The 24,406-nt window shown below is 44.8% G+C and overlaps 3 protein-coding genes across 5 annotated transcripts; 2 read left to right on the top strand and 1 right to left on the bottom strand.

The window, feature by feature from the left end:
* Nucleotides 1-158: 158 nt before the first annotated feature.
* Nucleotides 159-4,285, bottom strand: LOC119553730. Its single transcript, XM_037864318.1, has 6 exons — nucleotides 4,136-4,285; nucleotides 3,442-3,525; nucleotides 2,952-3,377; nucleotides 1,961-2,889; nucleotides 634-1,894; nucleotides 159-575 (listed from the first exon to the last, which is right to left on the bottom strand). Exons 2-6 carry the CDS (start codon nucleotides 3,497-3,499, stop codon nucleotides 478-480), a joined length of 2,772 nt encoding a protein of 923 aa, XP_037720246.1. The 5' UTR covers nucleotides 3,500-3,525; nucleotides 4,136-4,285; the 3' UTR covers nucleotides 159-477.
* Nucleotides 4,286-4,817: 532 nt separating this feature from the next.
* Nucleotides 4,818-6,406, top strand: LOC119553048 (general transcription factor IIH subunit 2). The gene is made up of 3 exons (XM_037863158.1): nucleotides 4,818-4,953; nucleotides 5,004-5,345; nucleotides 5,397-6,406. Exons 1-3 carry the CDS (start codon nucleotides 4,889-4,891, stop codon nucleotides 6,304-6,306), a joined length of 1,317 nt encoding a protein of 438 aa, XP_037719086.1. The 5' UTR covers nucleotides 4,818-4,888; the 3' UTR covers nucleotides 6,307-6,406.
* Nucleotides 6,407-6,573: 167 nt separating this feature from the next.
* LOC119553047 (cationic amino acid transporter 3) lies at nucleotides 6,574-23,880 on the top strand. Of its 3 annotated transcripts, none has more exons than XM_037863156.1 (3): nucleotides 6,574-6,746; nucleotides 21,383-22,513; nucleotides 22,583-23,880. In XM_037863156.1, the coding sequence occupies exons 2-3, from the start codon at nucleotides 21,385-21,387 to the stop codon at nucleotides 23,272-23,274; spliced, it is 1,821 nt and encodes a 606-aa protein (XP_037719084.1). In that variant the 5' UTR covers nucleotides 6,574-6,746; nucleotides 21,383-21,384; the 3' UTR covers nucleotides 23,275-23,880. The 3 variants fall into 3 exon arrangements, with proteins under 3 accessions (XP_037719084.1, XP_037719083.1, XP_037719082.1); XM_037863155.1 differs by lacking the exon at nucleotides 6,574-6,746 and adding an exon at nucleotides 11,564-11,813; XM_037863154.1 differs by lacking the exon at nucleotides 6,574-6,746 and adding an exon at nucleotides 18,455-18,598.
* The last annotated feature ends 526 nt before the right edge of the window (nucleotides 23,881-24,406 follow it).

Below are 24,406 nucleotides of genomic sequence, written 5' to 3'. Positions count from 1 at the left end.
AGCAATCAAAACTGTTATTAAGCTATCCAAGGACATCCTTCAAGAGTGTTTGTGGAAGTTAAATCCTTCATATGGGCAAGCTCATTAGCATATAGTGAACCGATTGACTCGTTAAACTAAGATCCAAAAGCCGCCTCCCACGATTAAATAATGGCATATTTTAGGTATTCGCATAGTTTATTTCATCGCTCTCTGCTTCTTTTTTTGACGCATCATTATGTTTGGATAGATCAGCTTTGTAATCTACAATGGTTCCCGGTTATGATCTTAACAAAATAATGATTTTAAAACCACTGGCAAACACGGCCCTGAGTCATTGGTCATGCATAATTGCTGCCTACAGTGTGGAAATGCTTAACGGCTTAACGGAACTGAAGGTGGGAGTAACCTAGCGACGTCAGGTTCTTTCAATATTATCGGCTTATGGACTACGCCTTATATATATATAATCTAGGTTTAGATACTATTAACATGTTTTTACGTCGGGATGTTGAGCGTCTTGAACTGTTCTTCGTGCATCTCAGTCATCATGAAGGTGCCATCCTGTAGCAATAAAACAACGCGACGGGTACCACCTGAAAGCAATTTGATAGTTAGAGATTCCGTATTTAAAGAGCAATCATCACAACTTACCGGGGGAAGGTAGATCTGCCTGCACCACTTCGGCCGGTATCTGTGCCTCCGTGCCATCGCTGTCGGAGGTCGTGATATGGATCTGGGCCGTTGCCGGTGTTCCGGTGCCTGCTGCAGAAGCCTCTGCTTGTTGAAGCACCTGGTGTTGTGCTAGTTCCTCCTCTGTCATGGACACGAGAATCTGCTCGCCGTCCGCCGACGCTGCTGCGACACCATGCGACTCAACCTGTTCCCCGGCCTGAACGGCTTCGGCAACTGCGTGGTCAAGGGAGAGAACATCTTGGTCTTCTCCCTCTGCTGCAGCCACGTACGCAAATTGCTGCTCGCCATCCGGGCCCTGGGTGACAAGTATGGTTTGGCCCTCTGCATTTTTTCCAGCCACCTGGTAGACAGTCCCGTCTTCGCCACGCACCAGCAAGGCCGAGCCGTCCTCGTTTGTAAGAACTTGTTGATCGCTACCCAGAAGTGCCTGTGCCGCGGCCTCCAACTGCTCGCGCTGTTGCTCTTGCTGCTGTTCCTGTTCCATTTGCAGCTGAGTCTCCTCCTGACCGATAAGCTTGCCGGTGATTGGACACAGCTGAGCCTGGTGCTGATTAACCTCTTCCTCCAGCTCCATCTGCAGCGGCGTTGGCTGAAGCGCTGGCTTGGGAGTTATCCGCTGTCGTCCAGGAGTCACTTTCTGCATTTGGGTGGATTGCTGCTGCTGGGCCAGAACCTGACGCTGGCGAGCCTGGGCAGAGCGCTGGGCTAGCAGCTCTTCACGGGTCACCACCTTACGTGTAACTTTCAAGTCGCCCGACTTGGAAAGCTGTAAAATCTTTTGCTCAGGCGTCACTGCTTTGGCGCCCTGTTGGCGTTGTTGCGGCGTTCCGACACCGGCGCGTGCTAGGACTCGGCCACCCGGGTGAGCTCGGCCCGGCGCCTGCTGCAGACTCTGGCGCACTTGTGTGTGTGTGGTACCCACTACAGGACGACGCTGAACTGCTGCTGTTGTAGGACCCTGGCCTGGGGTGCGCAGAACCTGTTGTCTCTGGCCAACAGTGATGGGCGAGCTGGTACCGGAGTGAGCAGGCCGGGCCACTGGAAGGCGCTTGGCTACGCCTGTGGTTACTGGCGCGGCGTTGATTTTCTGGGGCGCCATGGCTGCTGGTGAAACGGGGGCCGGTACTTCAGAATGCTCAACCCGAAAGACACCTCTCGTGCTGCTGGCCACCTCGGAGCGCGTTAGGTACCGCACGGGACATTCCGGCTTCTCCTTTTTCTGGAACGGAGTACAAGGATCATTAGTAAATTTCTGATGCACAGAAACATAATTGCCACTATTTACCAGGTTTATGGTGTTGGGCATCTCAGGCTTGCGGAACATGCCCGAACTCGTGCTGTCCTCCGTGTAGATAATCTCACCCATTTTTTGCTCCGTTGCGGATACGGCGGTGGAGTTGCCATTGACTTTAGTCTGCTGCTTTTCCGTGGGCTGAACCCGTGGCTTGTTCAGCTGCACGGAGCTTCCTCCGTTTTTTAGACGCTTCACAGTGTGTGATGGCAGATCCTCTTCAAGATCCTCTAGTTCCATCGAGTCGTTTAGGCCGCTGCCCTCGAGGCTGGAGTCCGTGTGGTTGAGCTTGCGCTTGACCGGACCCGTAGACGGGGGCCACTCTTGTTCCGTTGCGGATTCATCCTCGTTGGCAGAGGAAGGCGATGAGGAACCATCACCGCCACCAGTTTCGTTGACCCACTGCTTGAAGGAGTCCATGGCCTTGGTTTTGGAAGTGCGTGAGGGTCGAGATGATGGCGAAACTTGGGATGGCGCCGAGACCGGGCTGAGTGGAGCGACGGTTTCGCCCTTCGCGGATGACCCTGGCGGCTGCGTGCGCTTTAAGGCGTCCAAACCCTTTTCCCGAGTAAGCTTCTGTCGCGCAAGTTGCTTCTCGAACATCTGCAGGAAGTACGGCACCCGCTCAAGATTGGCCATCACTTCCCAGGTGTTTTCATGGTGCGAGCGATCCACCCACTTTACCAAATACTCGTGGGTCTTGCGGCGCGGGTTGAAACGCTTGGCCACTATCTTCTCCACTGGCTCTTCGGTGCGCTGTTCTGTCTTGGAATCGATTCGAATGGCAATGCGGTTGTTGGGCTTGACTGTTCCGGCAGTAGGCGCTGAGGGAAGAGTGGGGGTTCCCGGCTTGGACTTGGGCCTTTCGTTTTCGGTGTCCTTCAGCTGATTGGCCAGTGTGGGCAGCTTGCCGGCCGGGGATTCTGGCAATACAAATGCAAAATATAATATCTAGTTTACAACTTATTCTAGAGTATTTAAATACTTCTGGTGGGGGAGACGCTCGTGTTGTTGTTGCTGTTAGACGTGTTGTTATTGGTTGGATTAACCACCGTCTTGGTAATGCGCACCGGCATGTCCTGGAGCTGTCCGTGTGCAATCTTGCCGAAGGACTGTATGGTCTTTCCGGCAACGATCCATGGCTCCCGGACACTTTCCTCCAGTTTTACCCAGTGCTGGTACAGAGCCCAGGAGTTGGCAGAGTTGGCGTCCTTGCGCGTGTGCAGCTGTGTGGCTTTCCACAGCGTGAAGGCCCAAATGGTGGGCTTGGTGTCAAGCGTCTCCTTTAGATTGGCGTTTTCCTTCTCGCAGGCATCCTCTTTGTGGGCCTGGAACTCTTCCACAAAGTTGTAGGCCCTCAGACAGCGTCCGCACACAAGAACGTCCATGTTTGCCAGTTCCTCTTGGGCAGCTGCAGGGCAAAATACAAAATTGGCAATTAGCACAGTTCGCGTAATTTGGTTTGGTCCACTCACCTCTGATAATGTTTGCGTGTTTGCCGATTTCCGTGGGTGCAATCTCCTGTGCCAACATTATTCACGACCCCAGCGCCCAAGCCTCTGTGGAATGCATTTAGAGTGTAACTTTTAAATGTTGTAGAACGGAACGTCAATTATTGTTATTGCTTGGCTTTTAAAATCGGCTAACAGGCAGAGAAAAAAGTACAGTGCCGTGGTGTGTTTGCACAAACTTGAACCGGGTGGCAACGCACGCAGTCGCTGTCTACGGTGTGTGCCCGGTGTGGTGAGTTTAAGCATATGTACATCTGCAATGCGATGGTAATATGCAGCGGCGCTTTGGGACAAACAAAAAAGTCACTGAAAACTGCATTAAAAAAACAAGAGCGCCGGTTCATTGCCGTATAAAACTACACTACACAAAGTAATACATGTTATAAGACGAATTGTTTTATAAGCACTTCTGCAAGTTTTTAAATGATTCAGTCTAAAACTTTTATGCAGAACACAAATAATGGGATAAACTAACTCTAGGGCTGGACCGAATCCTGTTACATTAAATAATCACATTAACTATGCCCTTTTTACTTAATCTGTACAAATTCAGGTTGCCCGCTAAAATTTCGCAGCCACCAAATGGGTAGGCTTTGCAGATCAGCCTATCCCACTACGAGATATTGATACATTTTTGCCACTGCACTTTTGCACACACCTTCATAAACCTTTTCGTTTGCAAAATCAAACTGAACACCGTTTTTGAACCTTAATTTTAATTTAACTGATTCCTACTTTTCGACACGAGCAGCGCGGCGGCTGCTGCTGACAATTGTACGCGCGAAACTCTGAATGCCAAACGCAAAATTGGTTCGGCTGCACGACAAGCGGCCAGTGATGATTTGGTACCGGCTAGGCGAACCTTTGTATGCTCTTTTGTCTAATTTGGGTTGGCTGCTTAAAAAAACTTGGACCGCTTGAAGATGGCAATTGTTTTCGACTATTATAGTTGTGCTTGATTTCAAACTATAAATTATCTTTGCATTTTTTAAATTATATTTCCCGCATTTCTATATATACGCTGCACTTAAATGCCCAGACATCGAGTGTAGCGCTCTTTTCCGTTCGCCCGCGTGGCGGTGCACTTCGACAGCCAATCACGCAGCGTGGTGAGATTATTTATCGATGTGGTAACTTTGCGCGCTTTGCAATGATAAAAATATAAACATTTTTTGTTTAATAGCCAAAGTTCCTTAAAAGTACATTTTAAAATTGGGAAACTTTTTCTTCTGATCTAACTATTAAAATTATTTAAGTGCGACAATGATCCGTTATCTCTCAAGGTGGCAACCCAGCCAATTGTATTTATTCTCGGCGCGGTGTGTGCACACTGTATCATTTGCCGGTGCTTTTATTGGGGTTTGTTTAATTTATTCAATTCGATTCCAAGTAGTACAACAGAACTGCAATAATGGCCGACGACGAGCAGGATGACCAGAAGGAGTATCGCTGGGAGACGGGCTACGAAAAGACATGGTGAGCGAGGTGCGAGGTGATGTAAGCTCACTTACGATCAATGTTTTTAGGGAGGCGATCAAAGACGACGAGGACGGCCAGCTGGATGGAGCCATTGCGGAGATCATTCAGAAGGCAAAGCGCCAGCGGCAGGCTCAAAAGACCAAGCAGAACCGCCTGGGCATGATGCGGCACCTGTTCCTCGTGCTGGACTGCTCTGAGTCCATGAGCGTGCCGGACCTGAAGCCTACGCGACTGCGCTGCACCGTGAAGCTGCTGGAGCTGTTCATCGAGGAGTTCTTCGACCAGAACCCCATCAGTCAGCTGGGCATCATAGCTCTGAAGGCCAAGCGGGCGGAGAAGGTGACCGAGCTCACCGGGACGTCGCGCGTTCACCTCAAGGCGCTAGAGGGGTGGGTTCCGACTCAATGCTCTATTTCCAACTCATTCACGTATTTTTTCAGCTTGGCAAACGTCTCCCTGACCAGCGAACCGTCGCTGCAGAACGGCCTGGATCTAGCGTTGAAAACGCTGAAGGTTGTCCCCTCCCACGCATCACGCGAGATCGTCATTATAATGGGTTCGCTAACCACCTGCGATCCAGTGGACATCAACCTCACCATCGACGAGCTGAAGAAGGAGGGCATTCGTTGCTCGGTAATCTCCTTGTCGGCCGAGGTTCACGTGGCCCGCTACCTCACACAGCAGACGATGGGTACTTTTGGGGCTGTTCTGGATGACGCCCATTTTCGCGACCAGCTTATGTCCCAGGTGGATCCACCGCCCGCCGCAAAGACCCAGCACTATTCGCTTATTCGTATGGGTTTTCCTCACACCAAAAACGAGGTGGAGGGCAAGGACGCGCCGCTGTCCATGTGCATGTGCCACATAGGAAACCTGGAGGAGCCCAGCGAACTGTGCACCACTGGTCACCATTGCCCGCAGTGCAACAGCAAATACTGCGAGCTCCCCGTCGAGTGTCAGTCCTGCGGACTCACCCTAGTCTCGGCGCCGCACCTGGCGCGGTCCTATCACCACCTGTTCCCGGTGCCTAATTTTGAGGAACTCCCGTTCGAGGCAATGCCGCCCTCCTCCTCAGACCGCGACAGCGGGGTCAGGGAGTGCTACGCCTGCTTCAAGGCCCTCGGGCAGGTAACAGACAAGGTCGCCGATAAAGTCGTCTATAGATGCGGATTCTGCAAACAGTTCTTCTGCGTCGACTGCGACGTCTTCATCCACGAGACCCTACACGCCTGCGTGGGATGCAACACGATTCCTGGCGTGGACGGCCTGGTCTATCAGCAGAACGCCAAGTCCGACCAGGATGATGCGCACCCGGGGACTTCCAAGCAGCGCGCCCAGTTCGGCATGTAACTGACTTTCTGTAGATAGATATAAGAAACTCCAACTACGCATTTAGGGCAAAACCAATACAGTTCAATTCGTACCGGTGTACGTGAGTTGTATCAATTAAGATCTGGTGTTATGCTTAATAATTGTGAAGCTGAGCGTAGGAAAATTATGGCCGTTGTCAAATCCGCTCATTTTCATAGCAAATTGCTTGGACGTTGGTTCTCCGTGCCTCTCCATGCCAACTTGGCGGACTTTTGTCTACAGCTCGTTTGAGTTCATCATCAGCGCTTGCCGCATTCGGTCGGGTTTGGTTTCGATTCGATCACAAATCTCTCGGCCTCTACAGGTGTTTTCGCTGCCACGACTAGCTGGAATAAAGTTAGCCCGGCGTTGGTGTGGGTTTTGCACAGCCAGCCCAGAGAGATCGCATTGTTTTAGACGAGGACTGTTGTGGAGTTGAGGTAATGATCTATGACACCCATCAAGAACTTGTGGAGATCAATGACGCTGCCTTAAACTAGTATTAAACTAGTTCGAACCCAGCTTAACCGCCACAGTTATTGATTAATTTATTACATGTTAATCATTTAAGTGAAGAGTTAGAGCCTTTTATAAAGCTGTACTATTGGCATTAATATATATATTTCATATGGCGTTGAGAGTGTTTTACGATCTGCATTTGTACTTGGTCCTGTTTCCCTTGTCTTCAAAGCGTAGTACTCTTAAAAATCACTAGAGAAGTTAAATGTTCTTGATTCATGACAATATTTGAAACAAGGAGGAGAGCTTTTTGCCCTATAATGTATAAAATATTGATTTATTGTTCATTCCCGTTTACTATCGTGTTGCTTTTTCAAAAGCATTGATTTATAAATTTCTATATCGGATGTAAGCATATTCTATAGCAGTATATCAAAAACTATCAAATAATCTTCAATGCAAAGGTAAAAAGGAATATGATAAATTTAATTTCAGTAATTAGAAAATCAGTGGAATTCAATTGAATTGTTAAGTGATTTATATTAAAACAATTTATTTAAAAAGCAAGTTGGTGGTTCAGGTTCTACATCTTTCAAATACGCAAGTTGAATAGTTGGTAATTTTGGCTGTTTGAATTCATTATTAAAACAAGAGAGAACGCTATTGTCGAGTGCTTCGACTATAAGATACCCGTTACTCAGCTAACCTACTTCAACATAAATGTAGCTTCGGGTAGAGGCGAAAAAACATAAATTTTTACATTTTGTCTACATTACATTTTACACTTATCTACTGGCTATTACAACATTGACGATGTTCTTGCTAGTGACGGGCGTAATGAGGTAATGATCTATGACACCCATCAAGAACTTGTGGAGATCAATGACGCTGCCTTAAACTAGTATTAAACTAGTTCGAACCCAGCTTAACCGCCACAGTTATTGATTAATTTATTACATGTTAATCATTTAAGTGAAGAGTTAGAGCCTTTTATAAAGCTGTACTATTGGCATTAATATATATATTTCATATGGCGTTGAGAGTGTTTTACGATCTGCATTTGTACTTGGTCCTGTTTCCCTTGTCTTCAAAGCGTAGTACTCTTAAAAATCACTAGAGAAGTTAAATGTTCTTGATTCATGACAATATTTGAAACAAGGAGGAGAGCTTTTTGCCCTATAATGTATAAAATATTGATTTATTGTTCATTCCCGTTTACTATCGTGTTGCTTTTTCAAAAGCATTGATTTATAAATTTCTATATCGGATGTAAGCATATTCTATAGCAGTATATCAAAAACTATCAAATAATCTTCAATGCAAAGGTAAAAAGGAATATGATAAATTTAATTTCAGTAATTAGAAAATCAGTGGAATTCAATTGAATTGTTAAGTGATTTATATTAAAACAATTTATTTAAAAAGCAAGTTGGTGGTTCAGGTTCTACATCTTTCAAATACGCAAGTTGAATAGTTGGTAATTTTGGCTGTTTGAATTCATTATTAAAACAAGAGAGAACGCTATTGTCGAGTGCTTCGACTATAAGATACCCGTTACTCAGCTAACCTACTTCAACATAAATGTAGCTTCGGGTAGAGGCGAAAAAACATAAATTTTTACATTTTGTCTACATTACATTTTACACTTATCTACTGGCTATTACAACATTGACGATGTTCTTGCTAGTGACGGGCGTAATCACATCTTATTTAGTAATGGTCCGATTTTAACAATTTTCAACTTGCCGGTATTGACCCGAAATAAAATTAAATGTATTTTTAATTGGTATCTTCAAATATTTGGGAGTAACAGTTTTTGTCGGTTTGTGGGCGTGGCATCACGCTAAAATACACTTGAGATGCTCAAGAATTTCTAGATTTGCATGCCTAATATCAACTATCAAGTTTTTACAGTTTCCGAAATATCGGCGATTATCCGGACAAGATTGGGTGTAACATTTGGAGTGGCATATAACGTAACAGATGAAAAACTTGCGCTGCATTCGCAGCTAAGGGATTGTAAATCAGAAATCTAGCTGCCTAGCTGCTATAGTTTCCGAGATCACAGCGTTCACACGGACAGACAGACATGGCTATACCGACTCGGCTAGTGATCATGATCAAAAATATATATGCTTTATGTGGTCGGAAACTCTTCCCTCTGCCTATTACTTACTTTTCCCCAAATACAGTACACCTTTATACGCAACGAGTAAGGGAATAACTATCCCATTCCTAAAGTACGTTCTAAAAATACACACTTTAGCTGACAAGTCTGGAGACCAGATAACATTCATTTCTTGGGTACCGCAACCAATCTGAATAATATTCTTCCACAGAAGCTCATTTAGAACGCGACTCGCAGTTAAGCGACAGTCAGACAGTTTAGTCTATCTACCTCGTTAATTACTGACTAGCCCAGTATCGTGCCAGCTGACATTAATTTCCTCGTACTAACGTATGCATTTGAGCAATATAAAGACGTTTCCGCATCGCACCCCACACAAGAGCGAGAAATCACAATCACAAATCGCTTGTGATAATTATTTGTGAAAGTGGAATGAATCAGATAATAAATATCAGTCTTAATTACAGTGAAATAGGTTTCTTTGTGGGAGGATTCGCGGTAATTAAAGGCCGATTGCGTTGTGCTAAATTGAGGGAGTAAAGAATTCGTGGGCTGTTCTAGTTTTCCGTCATTGCTGGCGAAAATGCCAAATTTATTCAAAGCTGTCCGGGGATAACTAACCAAAATTTAGGCGCAATATAAATTTATGCGGAAATAACTACCACAGTGTTCTCTAATTTGGCGAGGATTCTTGATGAAAGCGCAGAATGGAAAATGTGGAGGAGAATATGAAGGGAGCTGGGCAGACTTTGATGCTGAAAAGTTCCTTGCGGTTAATAACTCGTTAAGTAATGTCTCATGGAATCTTCTTCCGCGACGGAAGTCTAAAGATACTTTCCATCGCAGACAACTTATTGATTGGCTGCCTTTGGCACACTATTTGCTTTGTTCAAAAGTTGGCTGAAATTGTTTGGAATATCTTGTAATTTGCCATCACTGATTAAAATATAATGGCTGGAAGCCGACTTCAGAGACAATAAATTGAAGTGATGAATAATTAGGCAGCCGAAGCGAATTCTGAATTAAATCAAAGGCAGGCAGTTGTAAACGATGAAACGGAAGGCAGGAAAGCCGTATTAGCATTGTGTTTATTTTGGTGGGATGTGCCCTGAGCTCAAGTCGAGCCCATACATTTCTGGCTTAATTTTAAATATTGCTAAACGAATAAATTGGATGGCGAAAAGGGCGTGGAGTGCTTTTTAGCAAAATTTTTGTGAACATTAAAATGTGTTGCTTAAATCGTTTTATAATTAAATTAGAGTTCGGCCGGCAAGAGTCTTTTTATTTGTTTATAGCCGTTGTTTTACAAACAAACATAAATTAACCATTCTAGTGGTTTTTTGTGTGCAATAATAATAAACGGCTGTCGAAGCCACAACAAAAATTCCTCTTTCGTTTCTCAAAAACATTAGCATCTGGCGGCAAATAACTTCCGGCCAATTGAAATGAAAACGATAATCCTATTTTCCCACCCCAATTCGCACCTCTCTCCTACACGCACATTAATTGAAGATAAAAAACCTGGGATTTAACAAAAACTCCCCGATTAATGTCGGTAAACACTCTTTTTTAGCACACGGCCAAACGCAATTATGAAATAAATACTTTAAAATGTGTGCACAACTTGTAATTATAAATGTCGAATTGCTAATTTAAAATATGGCGAATGCAAATCGTTGGGCGCGGGACCGTGTGAAGACTAGCCCCCAGCAACGCCTATGGGGAGTTGTTTTTACCCGCATTGGGTTGCATTAAAGTGTGAGCAGTTTTTCAACTAAACTTCGTTGATTGTAGTGTGTGGCGGCACGTGACAGCCCTAACCTGTTTTCCATGGAGTGTGGGGTACCATTCATGCGCGGGAAACCCCTTATTTATAGGACGCGGTTCTTTTGCGTCTAAGTTATCAGTCATGCCCATATAATAATATAAGCTCGCAGAAATAAATTGCAAAAAGTATTTTAAATTCCTCGGTGTTCTGCAACACCATTCTTTCTTCAATCTAAAAGGTATTTATTGTCACTTTTCTGAATTTATACCCGTTAATCGTTGAGTTAAAGGGAATACTAGATTCTTTAAAAGTATGTAACAGGCAGATGAGAAGCGTTTGTTATTTTAAAAGTTATGACTAACTAAGTTAAACAGCCTTTGGCATGGTCAGTACCCTCCGCTAGGTGGCGTAGTGATGGCATCTGTAATGTAGAAATAGGAACGCCTTGGAATTTTATTTCAACTAAAACTTGAAACAGAGTAAAGGGTATCTGACAGTCGAGTCACTTTTCGCTATAGTACTTATAAATGTGCCGTGAACTCTCTTAAAATATCAACACTCTTAAAAAATAATCTTAATACTTACATTATATTTTTACAATAAAATTTTTAAGATTGGAATTTAAATTTGAGATTTTAGATTGTAAAGTGAGGTAAAATAAAAACAAAATGTAACTTGGGCTTATTAATAAAAATGATTTTTTGAAAAAAAAAACACGGGCTTAAAATAATAATGAATAAGATTTCTATATAATTTAAATGTGACAATGCAGTGTATGCCTACTGTATTGTCCCTTTTCTTTCTTCGCGGATCGCAGCTCTCCGTTTTATCAGATTTCCTCTTGCTTCGCTAGCTAAGGCGTTGAGCGGTTCAGGTGTTCGATTGCAGTTTGCTTTGTCTCGCATTGAGCTTAATACAGGTCGCTCGGACCGTGCGGGGAGGAGAGTTTAATTAATTTGTGTTTTTGTCCCTTGCCTCGATTGCGGGCTTAAAGTATAAATAAAAGCGCGAATGATTTACGAAAATTAGTTCGAATAAAGTTTCGTTTGACTGTCGATTGCTGTAATCTCAATCCGCGCTGCTTTGCATAAAGCAAAAGTTACATATGTACATATATTGAACCTGAAACCCAGAAAGTTGTACTTAACTACGGTAATTCCGGTTTTGGAGAGTCGTTGTACCTTTTCCATTATTCTGAATTTTTATTACCCCTTCGACTTTCTTTTTGTTTTTGTTCTTCACACATTGCTGGCATACATATATGACATCATTGTTTTACTCTTATTCCATTTAATAACAGAATAATTTTCACGAGGGCCTTTTCGTCGCAAAGTATTATGTACTCGGATGGAAAAAATAATAGAAACAATATGCAAGGTTGATAATGGCAAGTTTAATTATATCACGTTTGCTATTCTTGTCTAAAAGTACCCAAGCTATACCATTATTTCCTGAAGTAACTGTATTTTTTTCAGGAGCAAAACCTGAACATAATGTTTAAATATTAACTTTGTTGCTACAAACATTTTTTTTTATATAGCAAAATATTTTTTTTTTTTAAATTTTAGCATAAAATTGCTGCAACGAAAAACTTGTAAATCAATTTCGAGTCTTCATTTAAAACGTCAGAATTAGTCGCTATACTAATTTAGGCAAAAAGTAAGGTGAATTTTCAATGTAAATTTCGCGGGCCTAACATTTCGGGCAACATTTTTTTCTTGAGCTATGCTTATAACATATGGCCAAATTTGATGTCAATGTCATTATGTGTTATATATTTACGCTTGTGTTTACCAAACGACCAAGAGTGCATTTTCGATTTTTTTACCGAAAGCGCTCAATTTCTAGCAAAAAAGTCATCGCGTTGATGTGTGTGAAACAATGCTTTCTGACTATCAGGACTTAGATTTATGCCTACTACCCTGAAACAAACGACCAATAAAGCGAGTATCGTGCTAAAGGCGAGGCCAGACCGAAAAGAGCACGTCAAAGTCGTTCAAAAATCAAGGTCATGATGACCGTTTTTATCGATTTTCGTGGTGTGGTGTACTATGAATTTCTTCCACTCGGTCAAACTGTAAATAGGGACTAATTTTTGATTGTTATGCATCGTTTGCGTAAAGCAATTCGTCTAAAGAGACCAGAATTATGGGCCCAGAACTCGTTCTTCGTGCCCATTTCGCCAAAAACTCGACGCATCGTTCCGCAACCACCGTATTCGCCTGATTTGGCTCCGATTGACTTCTTAACTCAAGAGACCACTCCGGGGAACGCGTGCCGAATCGATTAAGGATAATATTACAAAACAAGGAAGAACGCTATAGTCGAGTACCTCGACTATCAGATACCCGTTACTCAGCTAAAATGACCAAAGGAAAATAGACATATGCAGCAAAGCGAGGTTGAAATGCGCCACCTACCGGCGGTAGACAGATTTAAGCGTTGTGGGCGTTAGAGTGGGCGTGGCAAAGTTTTTTTTGGATCAATCGATAGGTATTGACAAGACCAATACATTTCAGTTAAAATTTTTTATCTAGCATGAATATTGTGGGCGCCACAGGCTTGGGCGGTTTCTGGGCTTTAGAGTGGGCGTGGCATATTCGCGTGACAAACTTGCGCTGCGCTCAAGCCTACGGAATCTAAATCTGAATTCCCATTTCTCTATCTTTGATATTTTCCGAGATATCTGCGTTCATATTTACGATTTTTTGAAGTTTGTGGGCGGTTTGTGGGCGTTCAAGTGGGCGTGGTAAACTTTTTTTTGGGTCAATCGATAGGTATTGATGAGAACAAAACATTTCAATTAAAATTTTTATTCTAGCATGAAAACTGTAGGAGCCTCAGTTTTGGGCGGTTTGTGGGCGTTAGAGTGGGCGTGGCACTCTGCTGAAACAAACTTGCGCTGCGTAAGAAGCTCAGGAATCTGCACGCCTAATCTCAATAGCCTAGCTCTTATAGTTTCCAAGATCTCAGCGTTCATCCGGACGGACAGACAGACGGACAGACGGACAGACGGACAGACGGACAGACGGACAGACGGACAGACGGACATGGCTAGATCGACTCGGCTAGTGATCCCGATCAAGAATATATATACTTTATGGGGTCGGAAACGCTTCCTTCTGCCTGTTACATACTTTCCGACGAATCTAGTATACCCTTTTACTCTACGAGTAACGGGTATAATGAAGCCCAAGAGTCTGCATAGCAAGTCTTAACATTATAGCTGTTATAGTTTCCGAGATCTCAGCGTTTTAATTAATGACCGTGTATGTTTACTGAAATCTAAATATAACGGTCTTTGTATTATTTTGACATTAATAATTATTATTCATCCGATTTTCAAAAAATTGTATTCCAAATTCTGAAATATTAAAAAAATGATATTCCCAAGATAAGAAGTAATAATGTCAAAATACACCGAAGTTATAACTTACATTTTTGATCACTCCTATGGGAGCTATAGGATTTAGTTGTCCGATCCGGCTCGTACCGACTTGTATACTACCTGCAATAGAAATTAGACTTTCGGGAAGGTTTCATCCGGATAGCTTTAAAGCTGATGGACTAGTTTGCGTAGAAATGACTCGTCCAATAGTGCTGGATCAAGAACATATATACTTTCGGTACGACAGACCGTGCAAAAAGAATTATTTCTATTTTTTAGGTTAATAATAATTGTATGGTTAAAGTATTCATGTTTAGAAAAGGCAATGCAAAACAAATTTATTTGAGCGTTATCCTTTAAATTTATCAAAAAATAGTTTCTAGATATAAGGACGCTTTTTCCTAACCATTTCTTATATTTAAGTAACGCTTTAGAAAAATTTAGTTTAAATTTTATTTTGAGTGTATCTTGCTGATTGGTCGGAAAATATGTAACAGGTAGAAGGAAGAGTTTCCGAACCTATAAAGTATGTATATTCTTGATCGTGACTAGCTGAGTCGATCTAGCCATGTCGAACATCTGTCCGTCCGTATGAACGCTCAGATCTCGGAAACTATAAAAGCTAGAAAAAAGCAAATAAAATGTGCAATTTTGCTGCTTGCATATCTCCTTCTCCCTCGCACTCCCCTTAGCGGAGTGACGGCTATTTGATAGTCGATGGCATCGACTATAGCGTTCTCTCTTGTTCTATTTTTAGGTGAGACTGTGTTAATCCATTGGTAGTTAACTTAAGCTTTGGTTATAATGATCTGCCCTTCGAGCGTACTGTGCTGAAGGCCTAGTTTCCTTCAGGGCAGATGATTTAGGGGTCTCTCGTATCGCTAAATGTTGATGATTGCCACTTGGCAACCGCTTTGCAAACTGAAGGTGATTAAGGGAGCTGATAAAATAATCTGGTCAGGACTAGAAGTGATTTGTTGTTGTCCACGAAATCAGATTTCAATCAACCATTTCAACAGGCAGTCTTAACGGTTTTCTGGAATTGGTGTAGTATTTAGAAACTTAAAGTATCATGTATATACGTTGTAAGCGCTGGTGGAGATAACAATACTTTGTGTGATTAATCTGAATTTATATATGCTTCTGATTAGTCTCAGATGGCTGTGATTCACCGTGTGGAAACTTGTGCCACTAGATCCCCGCTTCTCTGCCTTCCATTTGACTGGCTTTTTAGCGCACCCAGCCAAGCAGGTTCTTCACTTCTATAGTTAGTTCGACGAGTAACCCCTTGCAATTGCAACTGCGTCTGCGAATGTCAAGTCAAGAAAACCCCTCCGCCCAAGCTCCCCTCGTCCAATAAAAAGGCAGCTGCATGCGGTGCTTCAAAGTCACAAACAATTTGCAAGCAACACTGAGCACTCAACAAGCCGCATTAAAACAGAACCCATTGTTATAGGCAGGTAGGCTTCCCAACTAGCCGTGCTCCGTCCCCACCTTCGTCGGCTAATGAGAATTAGTTAAAATATGAAGTAGCGAAATGTTCTCCCCCGGCGCATTGAAACTTTCTGAAACAACCGAAAAATTCAGCGAGTTGACTGACTCCAGAGTAATTAAGGTCTACCTTAGGGTCGCGCTTAGCCAAATGCGTGGAGAAAGCAATCTCGGTAATAAGAGATCCTGGGCCGAAATTACCCGATATTAACGCCTAATCATATTGTACGATAGTGATTAGGTGTAGAAAGGCAATCAATCAATGTTAGGATTGTTCATTGTTTTTCATTCTTGTCAATACAGTCTGCGAGCCTCAAAACTGTAGATAATGAAAAAAAATGTTGCCTTATAACTGCTTTTATCTTTTAGATTTGTACACCGTTACTCTTAGTAATAGGGTATGAAGCATTCGTCGCAAGGTATGTAACAGGTGGAAGGAAGCGTTTCCGACCCTATAAATTATATAAATTCTTGACCAGGATAACTAGCCGAGTCGAATTAGCCATGTCAGTCCGTCCGTATGAACGTTGAGATCTCAGATTTCATATCTAGATTGTTTGGCAAAGTGCCACGCCCACTCTAACGCCCACAAATGAAAGGGAGGGGGCATCCACTGGTCATATTTAAATCCCATTCATTGTCTTTCGCTCGGCTCTATCGAGGTGAGAACACCTCCTTTAAGTTGATAAACGCCACGCCAGATACAGCTGAAGATAGTGCCTCGAGAACTTGGCACCACTCTCTCCCTTTTTCTTATCAGGTGAACTCACGAGTCGCGGCCAAGTGGAACAAATACAACATGGGAATTGCTTATTTGAGTGCAGCTATCTCTTATCGCGAGTCTTGCCAAATGGATGAGGGCCTACTTTAATTGCATCAGTTATTAGGCGAATGAAATTATATGGCACCGCCGACACAGCAGAGGCCGACTTTGCACTAAGCCAACGCATGAGTGCCTCGTCTTGCCTCTGGGATTTTCGCAGCCCGAAAATTCTCGAGCGATTAATCTGCCAACGTCTGTCCACCGTGGAAGATAACGTATGCACAGATGTTTGTATGCTCCAAAACTCTCGGGATTATACAATTTGACTAATTTTTATGGCCCGTCTGCGGAGCGCTATAAACACACTATGATCCCATCGAGCTAAAGGAAAGATGAAATAAAATTGAGAAGATATTTACAATTCTTTTGCCAATTGTGGGCCATAAAGTAGGGAAAAGTGCCAAAGGAAGTGTTTATGGAGTTTCCATTGCACGACCCATTCAAGTGCTTAGGAGAGTGTGCTAGTGAGGACAGGTCGGCCGTCCGAACGCAATCGAGGCGGGCCCGTAAAAGCTAGACCCCAGTTGAGGGGTCATAAATTAAAGAGCAAATATATTGTGCGGATCATAAACCGATCGGGCATTCCACAATCCCAACGATATCGGCTGACAGCTGCTCTACATCGGACACGGAATGTGCCTTCGTGGTAACGATGACTCGTGGTTTCGAACCCGAACCACAAATACGCCCGCAAAGACGCCTGCAGAGGTGCGAAAATATTTATCCACAGTCAATGGGGGGTTCAAATATTTGCAGGCAATCGAATCGAATTAGCGATCAATTACTCCATCTCTGGCCATCGTTTACCGGGCAGCAGTGACGTCCCAGCACGGCCATCTGACGTCAAAGTGTCTCACAGAACCGAGAAGAGTGGTACGGCTGGGTGTTAATGACACGTTAAACAGAGACGGGACTTCGCTGTTAATTTATTCACGCCCACCCCTCGAGTTGCATTGGCACACATGTAATCGCAGCTTCGAGACTCGCATCAATGTCTTGCTGCAGAAAAGTAGGCCTACTGTTGGACTATGGACTGCCAAACGAGATATTCAGATGTTAGCGGCGCCGCGATTTGTTTTTCGAGTTTGACTGCCCACAGCCGCAGCCACAGTCACACCCCCCGCCCCCTTGAGAGCCGGTCCCGTCTGTTTTGGCCCCCGGGCTTTGCAGTCAAGAAGTGTTTTGACAAGTCATTGGTCATGGGGCTCTGGCCGCTGCTTGGAATTCGAAATTGAGCCCCGGAGGCAAAGCCAGCTCCAAGAAGCCAGCCCGATAAGTTTGTTTTGATTGGTGACTCGCGCCCGCCGAAGAGCCGTCAAGTCCAAGTCGAGGCATGGAAAATAACCGAGCTGCGCGTGTGAAAATGTTTCATAGATCCGAGCCAGCGCAGCTGAACACACGAGCAGCGCGGCTGGCAGCTGTTTCCAGAACGATTCAGAGTCTTCGGGCTTGGAGTTGCATGCCAGGAGGATGCCGCCCAACTGGGTCAAGGTCGAGAGGCAGGCGTTCGCAATCATGGCCACGCGCGCGCCAATGGCTCGCATTCTAGGCGACTTGCGGGCATCTTGTTTTCGCCGAGTTCGCGGCTGAAAACCATGGCTAACGGTGGCAAAGCTCGCTCGGCTCGCATTTTTAGGCGTTCGAACGTGCCCAACGGGCCGTGGGGCGGCGGCCGCTGCTGTCTGTACAACAAGCCCCAAATAGAGTGGGCCCGAACGGCTCGACAATGGCTAATCAATGGCACGAGCCGTCGCTCGAATTTCAGGTGGAAAACAGCTTATCGCGGTGACGTCAGGCCGGCGAGGCAAGTGCAGCTGCCAGCACCCGCTATCGAAGGCTATATTTATGTAATTGGGAGTTGTTGGCCGAGTTCAACACACGGCTTCAAGTCCGAGTCTCGGAGTCCCCCAGTCTCGGCCGAACCCATGTACCGCTCCGAAAATGAATATGAAAACGACCTAGGGAGCGAATCGGATTGAACCGGAAACCCAGGGCGACGCTGCTTTCGTTTCGTTGGGAAAAAGTTGTTAACAATCTGCCGACGCGTCGGCCAAATGCGAAAACCAAAGCTTTAACCGATCCGGCAGCAGCGGCCGACGATCAGAAGCACTTTGGAGCGCGACGCGCGCGGTAACTTGATCGGCAGTTATTTTTGTCAGCCTTTTGGGAGTTTAGCGAAACTGAAGTGAAACGGTGCGACATTCGATTTGAGCCTGCGGAAAAAAGAGTGAAAAAGTATGTGAATTTCAGGTGACAGGATGCGAAACACTCCCTGTATGGCGGGGACTATGTTTTGACTTGTGAACAAATCGGTCTCGGCAACTGGTGCTTAGATTTTTTATCTTCACGGCTAATCCCCAATCCGCCTGAAAGCAAAGAGAATGATCATAAACTTAATGGCGGGCTGATATAATTGTGTAATTTATAATTGCAACCCCGGCCAACGTGAGCTTTTTTAACAATAATTATAAAAAATACCTGAAAGAATAAAATTCACGCCATCACAGCGTGATCAAGGAATAGTTGGCTTTAAGAAGTGGCGATCTTGAGATTGCCTTATAGGCTAGACAGCGATTTCTTTTTATAGTTTGCCACAAAAAATAAGATTTATTGAATTTGGGCTGTGCTTTTGCCTTGGTATTCCAAACAGCGCGTTCTAACGACGATTTATAATTAATTGGTCTTTAATGACCTATACATACCATAAATCTATGAATGTAGTAGTATAGTTGACCTTCTCGTGGACTATTTAAGATTTATACTTATTGGCTCCAGCTCGGAGTCTTATTTTTGCAGTTTAGATGCTAGCCTTCGCCCGATAGATAAGGCCGCAGAAACAGGTTTATAATACCACTGCGTGGTGTAACTTGTAACCACTTCACTTCCCGGCAAGTGCGACTGCGAGTACTCGCACTTTTTAACGGGCAACAGCGAAAGCTATCTCCGATTCTCGGAAGAATGAAGGCTGACTTTCGCTTGGCACCCTCGAAATCTAAGCCATCTCGAGCCCTCTTGAACGTCGCGTCAGTTGGTCCTCGGTCTTACAGCGATTTTGCGGGTTAATCTGCCTTTCCTACATTGAACCGTGCCCGATAAGATAAAGCCTGGCGCGTGCTCCAGTGGCTCCTAAAGCGGCTTATCGCCCGATGGGGGTTGGGTAAAGCCAAAAATTGTGAAATGACTTATAGAATGGTTACCTGATTAGACTGATTAGGCCGACAACGTTGTAAATATTCATTATGACTAAGACTTCCGATAGAGGTTACCAACTGCCAAAACACGAAAGCGAGAAATAATCGTTATTGCACATTTTAATTATAAAACCTATAAATAGGAATATTAAAAAGGAATTTGTTTGAACTTTCAAAATACGATTTCCAGCCACATTTGATTTTTTAAAAAAGGTTCTTAAAAACTTATTATTTTTAATCCTTATCTTATTGTAGAAAAATTCGTATAATTGTATTAAAAAAACTATTCCCCTTAAAATCCTACGTGCACAATTTCTAAAAGCCTAAGGTGAAGCTTTTGTAATATTCAAAACTGTGGTGTGGCCCATAAGATTATTTGCTTCAGAAGAAAGGCACGTTCATGTTCTTGAGTTATTTCCCAATTGAAAGGGCCCCATAAGTTTGACACGTATTAAAATAATTAGTGAAATTTTATTGGCATTCTTAAATATTTTAATCCCTTGCCGAGGTTTTTAGGAATTTCAAAGATTTCGAAGATATACATAACTGGTATGCTTACAAATATATACACAATTTTCTTAAGTAGTCGTCGGGACCTTATGATCTGTCTAAATTGTCACATATACTAGTCTAGTATATTTAATGGTATCTGGTTATAACATTTACAAAGATCCTCTTCCTGTTGGAGGTAATAAATACGGGTTACTCTTTCACTATGTTGATAGTACTTCACAGACTAACTGCCAATATTTTTTTGATCCGAAAAAGGTGGGCCCTAAAATAATGCTGACAAACCAAAAAATTCAAGTTTTAAATTCATTTTTAACGATAGGCTGAAATTGGCCACGATTTACTTGACAAATAACATTAATATCGAATTTAAACAGTTATCTAAAAACCGTTTCATTGGGTTAAATCAACACTTACAAACTACTCTTTGTAATTTAACTTTCAAAACTTTCTAAAAAAATGTCATTATACTTATACTTATACTTAAAGGGAATATTGTAATCTTTGGAAAGTATGTGATGTAACAGGAAAAGCAAGCGTTTCCGACCCTATAAAATATATATAAAATCACCAGCCGAATTGAACTAGTCATATCCGACAGTCGTCCGGGTGAACGCTGGGATCTTGGAAATTATAAAAGTTGAAGAGTTGGGATTAAGCATACAGCCTCTAGAATTTCATACGCAGCGCGAGTTTTTATCCCGATGTGCCACGCTCAAACGCCAATTATATTTTATTTATTTGACAATATCTATCGGATAGCCAGAAATAACCTATATCGGACCATTAGTTAATAAGCTAAATTAGTTAGCTATGTATGATAGTCGCGGCACTATAGCGTCCCCTCTTGTTTGAAATAGGTTTCATAAAGCTTCAGAAGGTTTTTCTCTGTGTATTGTTTGTATAACGTAAGTACACGGCCAATGCAAAACACAAAGTAAGAAACATTTCAATGACAGCCGCAGAAGTGTATTCAACGATCATTAATTATCAGAGCACGAGTTATTGCACTTTGCACGACCAGTTTGGAGTAACGTATTCCTCCATTGAACCGAGGCAAAGCCATTAAAATAAAGATAAAACAACTAATTTACTTGTGAAATGAAATTCGTTCCAAGATTGTGTACGGATTGCTTCTATCGGCTTACGCTGGCGCCTATTTAGTGAATGGTTTTGATAGACGGCTATTTTTAGTCGACAGTAAATTCTAACATGGAATCGGTCTTGAGTTGGGGATAGCAGATAAGATATGCTAGTTGTTGACAACTTGACCTGGACAACATTTGACCGAAGTGTTTCCACATCCGTTTCTCCGCAGCCATGACCAACCTGTGGAAGGCACTGACGCGTCGCAAGACCGATGATGTGAATGAAGGCGAGTCCCAGCTGGCGCGGGTCCTGAACCTCTTTGATCTGACGGCCCTGGGAGTGGGCAGTACTCTGGGACTGGGGGTCTACGTCCTGGCCGGCCAGGTGGCCTACAACATAGCCGGGCCAGCGGTTACCATTTCCTTCCTGATTGCGGCCATCGCATCCGCCTTTGCCGGCATCTGCTACGCGGAGTTCGCAGCCCGAGTGCCCAAGGCGGGCAGCGCCTATGTGTACAGCTATGTGACCATCGGGGAGTTCGTGGCCTTCACCATAGGATGGAACCTCATCCTGGAGTACGTTATTGGCACGGCCTCCGTGGCGCGTGGCCTCAGCGGCTACTTCGACTCGCTGATCGACAACAACATGTCGAAGGCTTTGAACGAGTCGATGCACATCGACGTGGACTTCCTGGGCGACTACCCGGACTTTTTGTCTTTCGGCATGGTGCTGCTGCTGGCGGGCATCCTGGCCTTTGGCGCCAAGGAGTCCAGCTTCCTGAACAACATCTTCACCACGGTCAACCTGGTCACCATTGCCATTGTCCTGGTAGCCGGGGCCATGAATGCCGACGCCGACAACTGGCGCATCCCCGAGAAGGATGTCCCCGAGGGCTTCGGCACGGGTGGCTTCATGCCGTTCGGCATTGCGGGAGTGATGGCCGGGGCCGCCAAGTGCTTCTACGGCTTCGTGGGCTTCGACTGCATCGCCACCACGGGCGAGGAGGCCATCAACCCCAAGCGCAACATCCCGCTGTCGATCGTGGTGTCGCTGATCATCATCTTCCTCTCCTACTTCGGTGTGTCCACGGTGCTGACCATGATGCTGCCCTACTATTTGCAGGACAAGGACGCTCCCTTCCCGCACGCCTTCGATGCGGTCGGCTGGTACACCATTAAGTGGATCGTGACCATCGGCGCGGTGTTTGCGCTCTGCACCAGTCTGCTGGGCGCCATGTTCCCCCTGCCCCGCATCCTCTACGCCATGGGCAAGGACGGTATCCTGTTCAAGAAACTATCCACGGTGCACAGCTACACGAAGACCCCGCTCCTGGCCACCATTGTGTCCGGTATCTTTGCATGTGAGTAGCAATCCCTGAGGTGTCTCCGTCCAGGTGACGTCTGACTTCTTCTGTTTTGTCCTCCCCCAGCGATCATGGCCCTCCTCTTCAACCTGGACCAGCTGGTGGACATGATGTCGATCGGAACCCTGCTCGCCTACACCATCGTGGCAATTTGCGTGCTCGTGCTGCGCTACCAGGACGAGGAGATGACCAAGCTGGTGTCCGTTAAGGCCCCAAACGTGTTCCGGCAGTTCTTCAACGGCAACTCCTTCCGCGAGCCCAACTCGATGACCTCGGCCATCACCAAGGTGGGCATCGTGGTGTTTGCCATCTTTTGCCTCGTGTGGTGCTCCTTCCAGAAGGTCTTCGACTTGGACAACACCGGCGGCATTGTGGCCTTGAGCCTGGTGGGCCTCGTGCTGATCCTCATCTGCGTGGTGATCGGCATGCAGCCGGTGTCGACCATCGAGCTGACCTTCAAGGTGCCTCTGGTGCCGTTCGTGCCCTGCCTCAGCGTGTTCGCGAATCTGTACCTGATGTTCCAGCTGGACCTGAACACGTGGATCCGCTTCCTCATCTGGATCGTGATCGGCTACGTGATCTACTTCTGCTACGGCATGCGGAACTCCACGCAGATAGCCAGGGCACGCAACCACGCCGAGGTGGCGGCCAATGCGATGCAGCACCAGGGCCAGCACGAGAACCCCGCCTTTGAGCCGGACTGCAAGGTGGAAAACGGCCGGCAGCCACCGCCCTACGAGTTTTCCGAGAAGCTGTAGGGGCCACAAGGGCTCCCACCCTAGTATTATAACCATAGCCCCCTGCTGCGTGAACTTCATTCGATTTTGCATCTTCCTCTGAATAGAACAAAGACTCCTCTGCCTTCTTAGCTAGCACGTTTATGTGAGAGAGATGAATAGATTGCGTATGGAAATTAAATGGATCCGCCCACTGACCGCCTTATTGCCAGCCAGAGCGGATCTGTTATTTCTGTGCGCCTCAGGACTTCTAGAGAGAGCTCAAAACAGACTCTATTTTACCATTTCATCCTTCTATCCCATTTTACCAACGCTAACCCAACTTTTAACCAACCCAAACGATTCAGCTGCAATGCCCTATTTTGTTGTGATATCTGTAAATATACCCACATATATAGAGTAGTATTGATCGCGTTTTGTATATTTGTCACAATTACAATCGTTATGTAAATGGAATTTGTATCATATGTATGTCATCGCAGGTACGCGTGCAACCCGCACAGCCGTTGCCGCACGTAGTGTTTAAGCTCTTTAGCTGCTAAGCTTCCCACATTTGTTATTATTAGCCAAAACAGAAACGAATTTTGCCCCCTTTCTTGTTTATTAAAAACGCAATGCTGTTCAACATACCGTGTGGGGCTTGTTTAATTGAGATGTGCGCCTGGACAGCACAGACAAATCCTCGGGTCCTGAGACGGGATCGGTACTGGGGCTCATAAATATTTATCCAGAAGCTGCTGCAGTCCCCGAGCTCTATTCTTTCGCACTGTGGAGGCACTCAGCCCCAGAGTGGAAACTTCTTCATGGGCTTGTGCAGTTTTTGGAGCGTCCTTTTTGGCAACTTGGACTTGGTCTGCCGTAGAGTTCCGGGTGCAGAATCCACTCTGTTTGCTAACCGGCTTAGTTAAATGGCAAAGAATCTGGCCTCCCCTCGGCTCTCCGCCTCCCCTCGCTCTGATTTCTAAGCCTTGGAAAACTTCAAGAGTAAATAGTCGGGGCGGGTCGAAAAAATCGCAGCTCAGAGCCAAAAAGCCAGACAAAAGTGGCTCGGCTAATGCAAACAAACACACACTCGCAGCACATACTCGTATGTATGACTGGTTGGGGGTCCTGAATATGCCAAGTGGAGGAATGCCGGCGTTGGATGGTCCAC

This window comes from Drosophila subpulchrella, chromosome 3L (genome assembly GCF_014743375.2).
Source record: "Drosophila subpulchrella strain 33 F10 #4 breed RU33 chromosome 3L, RU_Dsub_v1.1 Primary Assembly, whole genome shotgun sequence".
NCBI classification, from domain to species: Eukaryota; Metazoa; Arthropoda; class Insecta; order Diptera; family Drosophilidae; genus Drosophila; species Drosophila subpulchrella.
The sequence above is the reverse complement of the archived record's forward strand: the minus strand, read 5'-3'. Positions and strand labels throughout refer to the sequence as shown.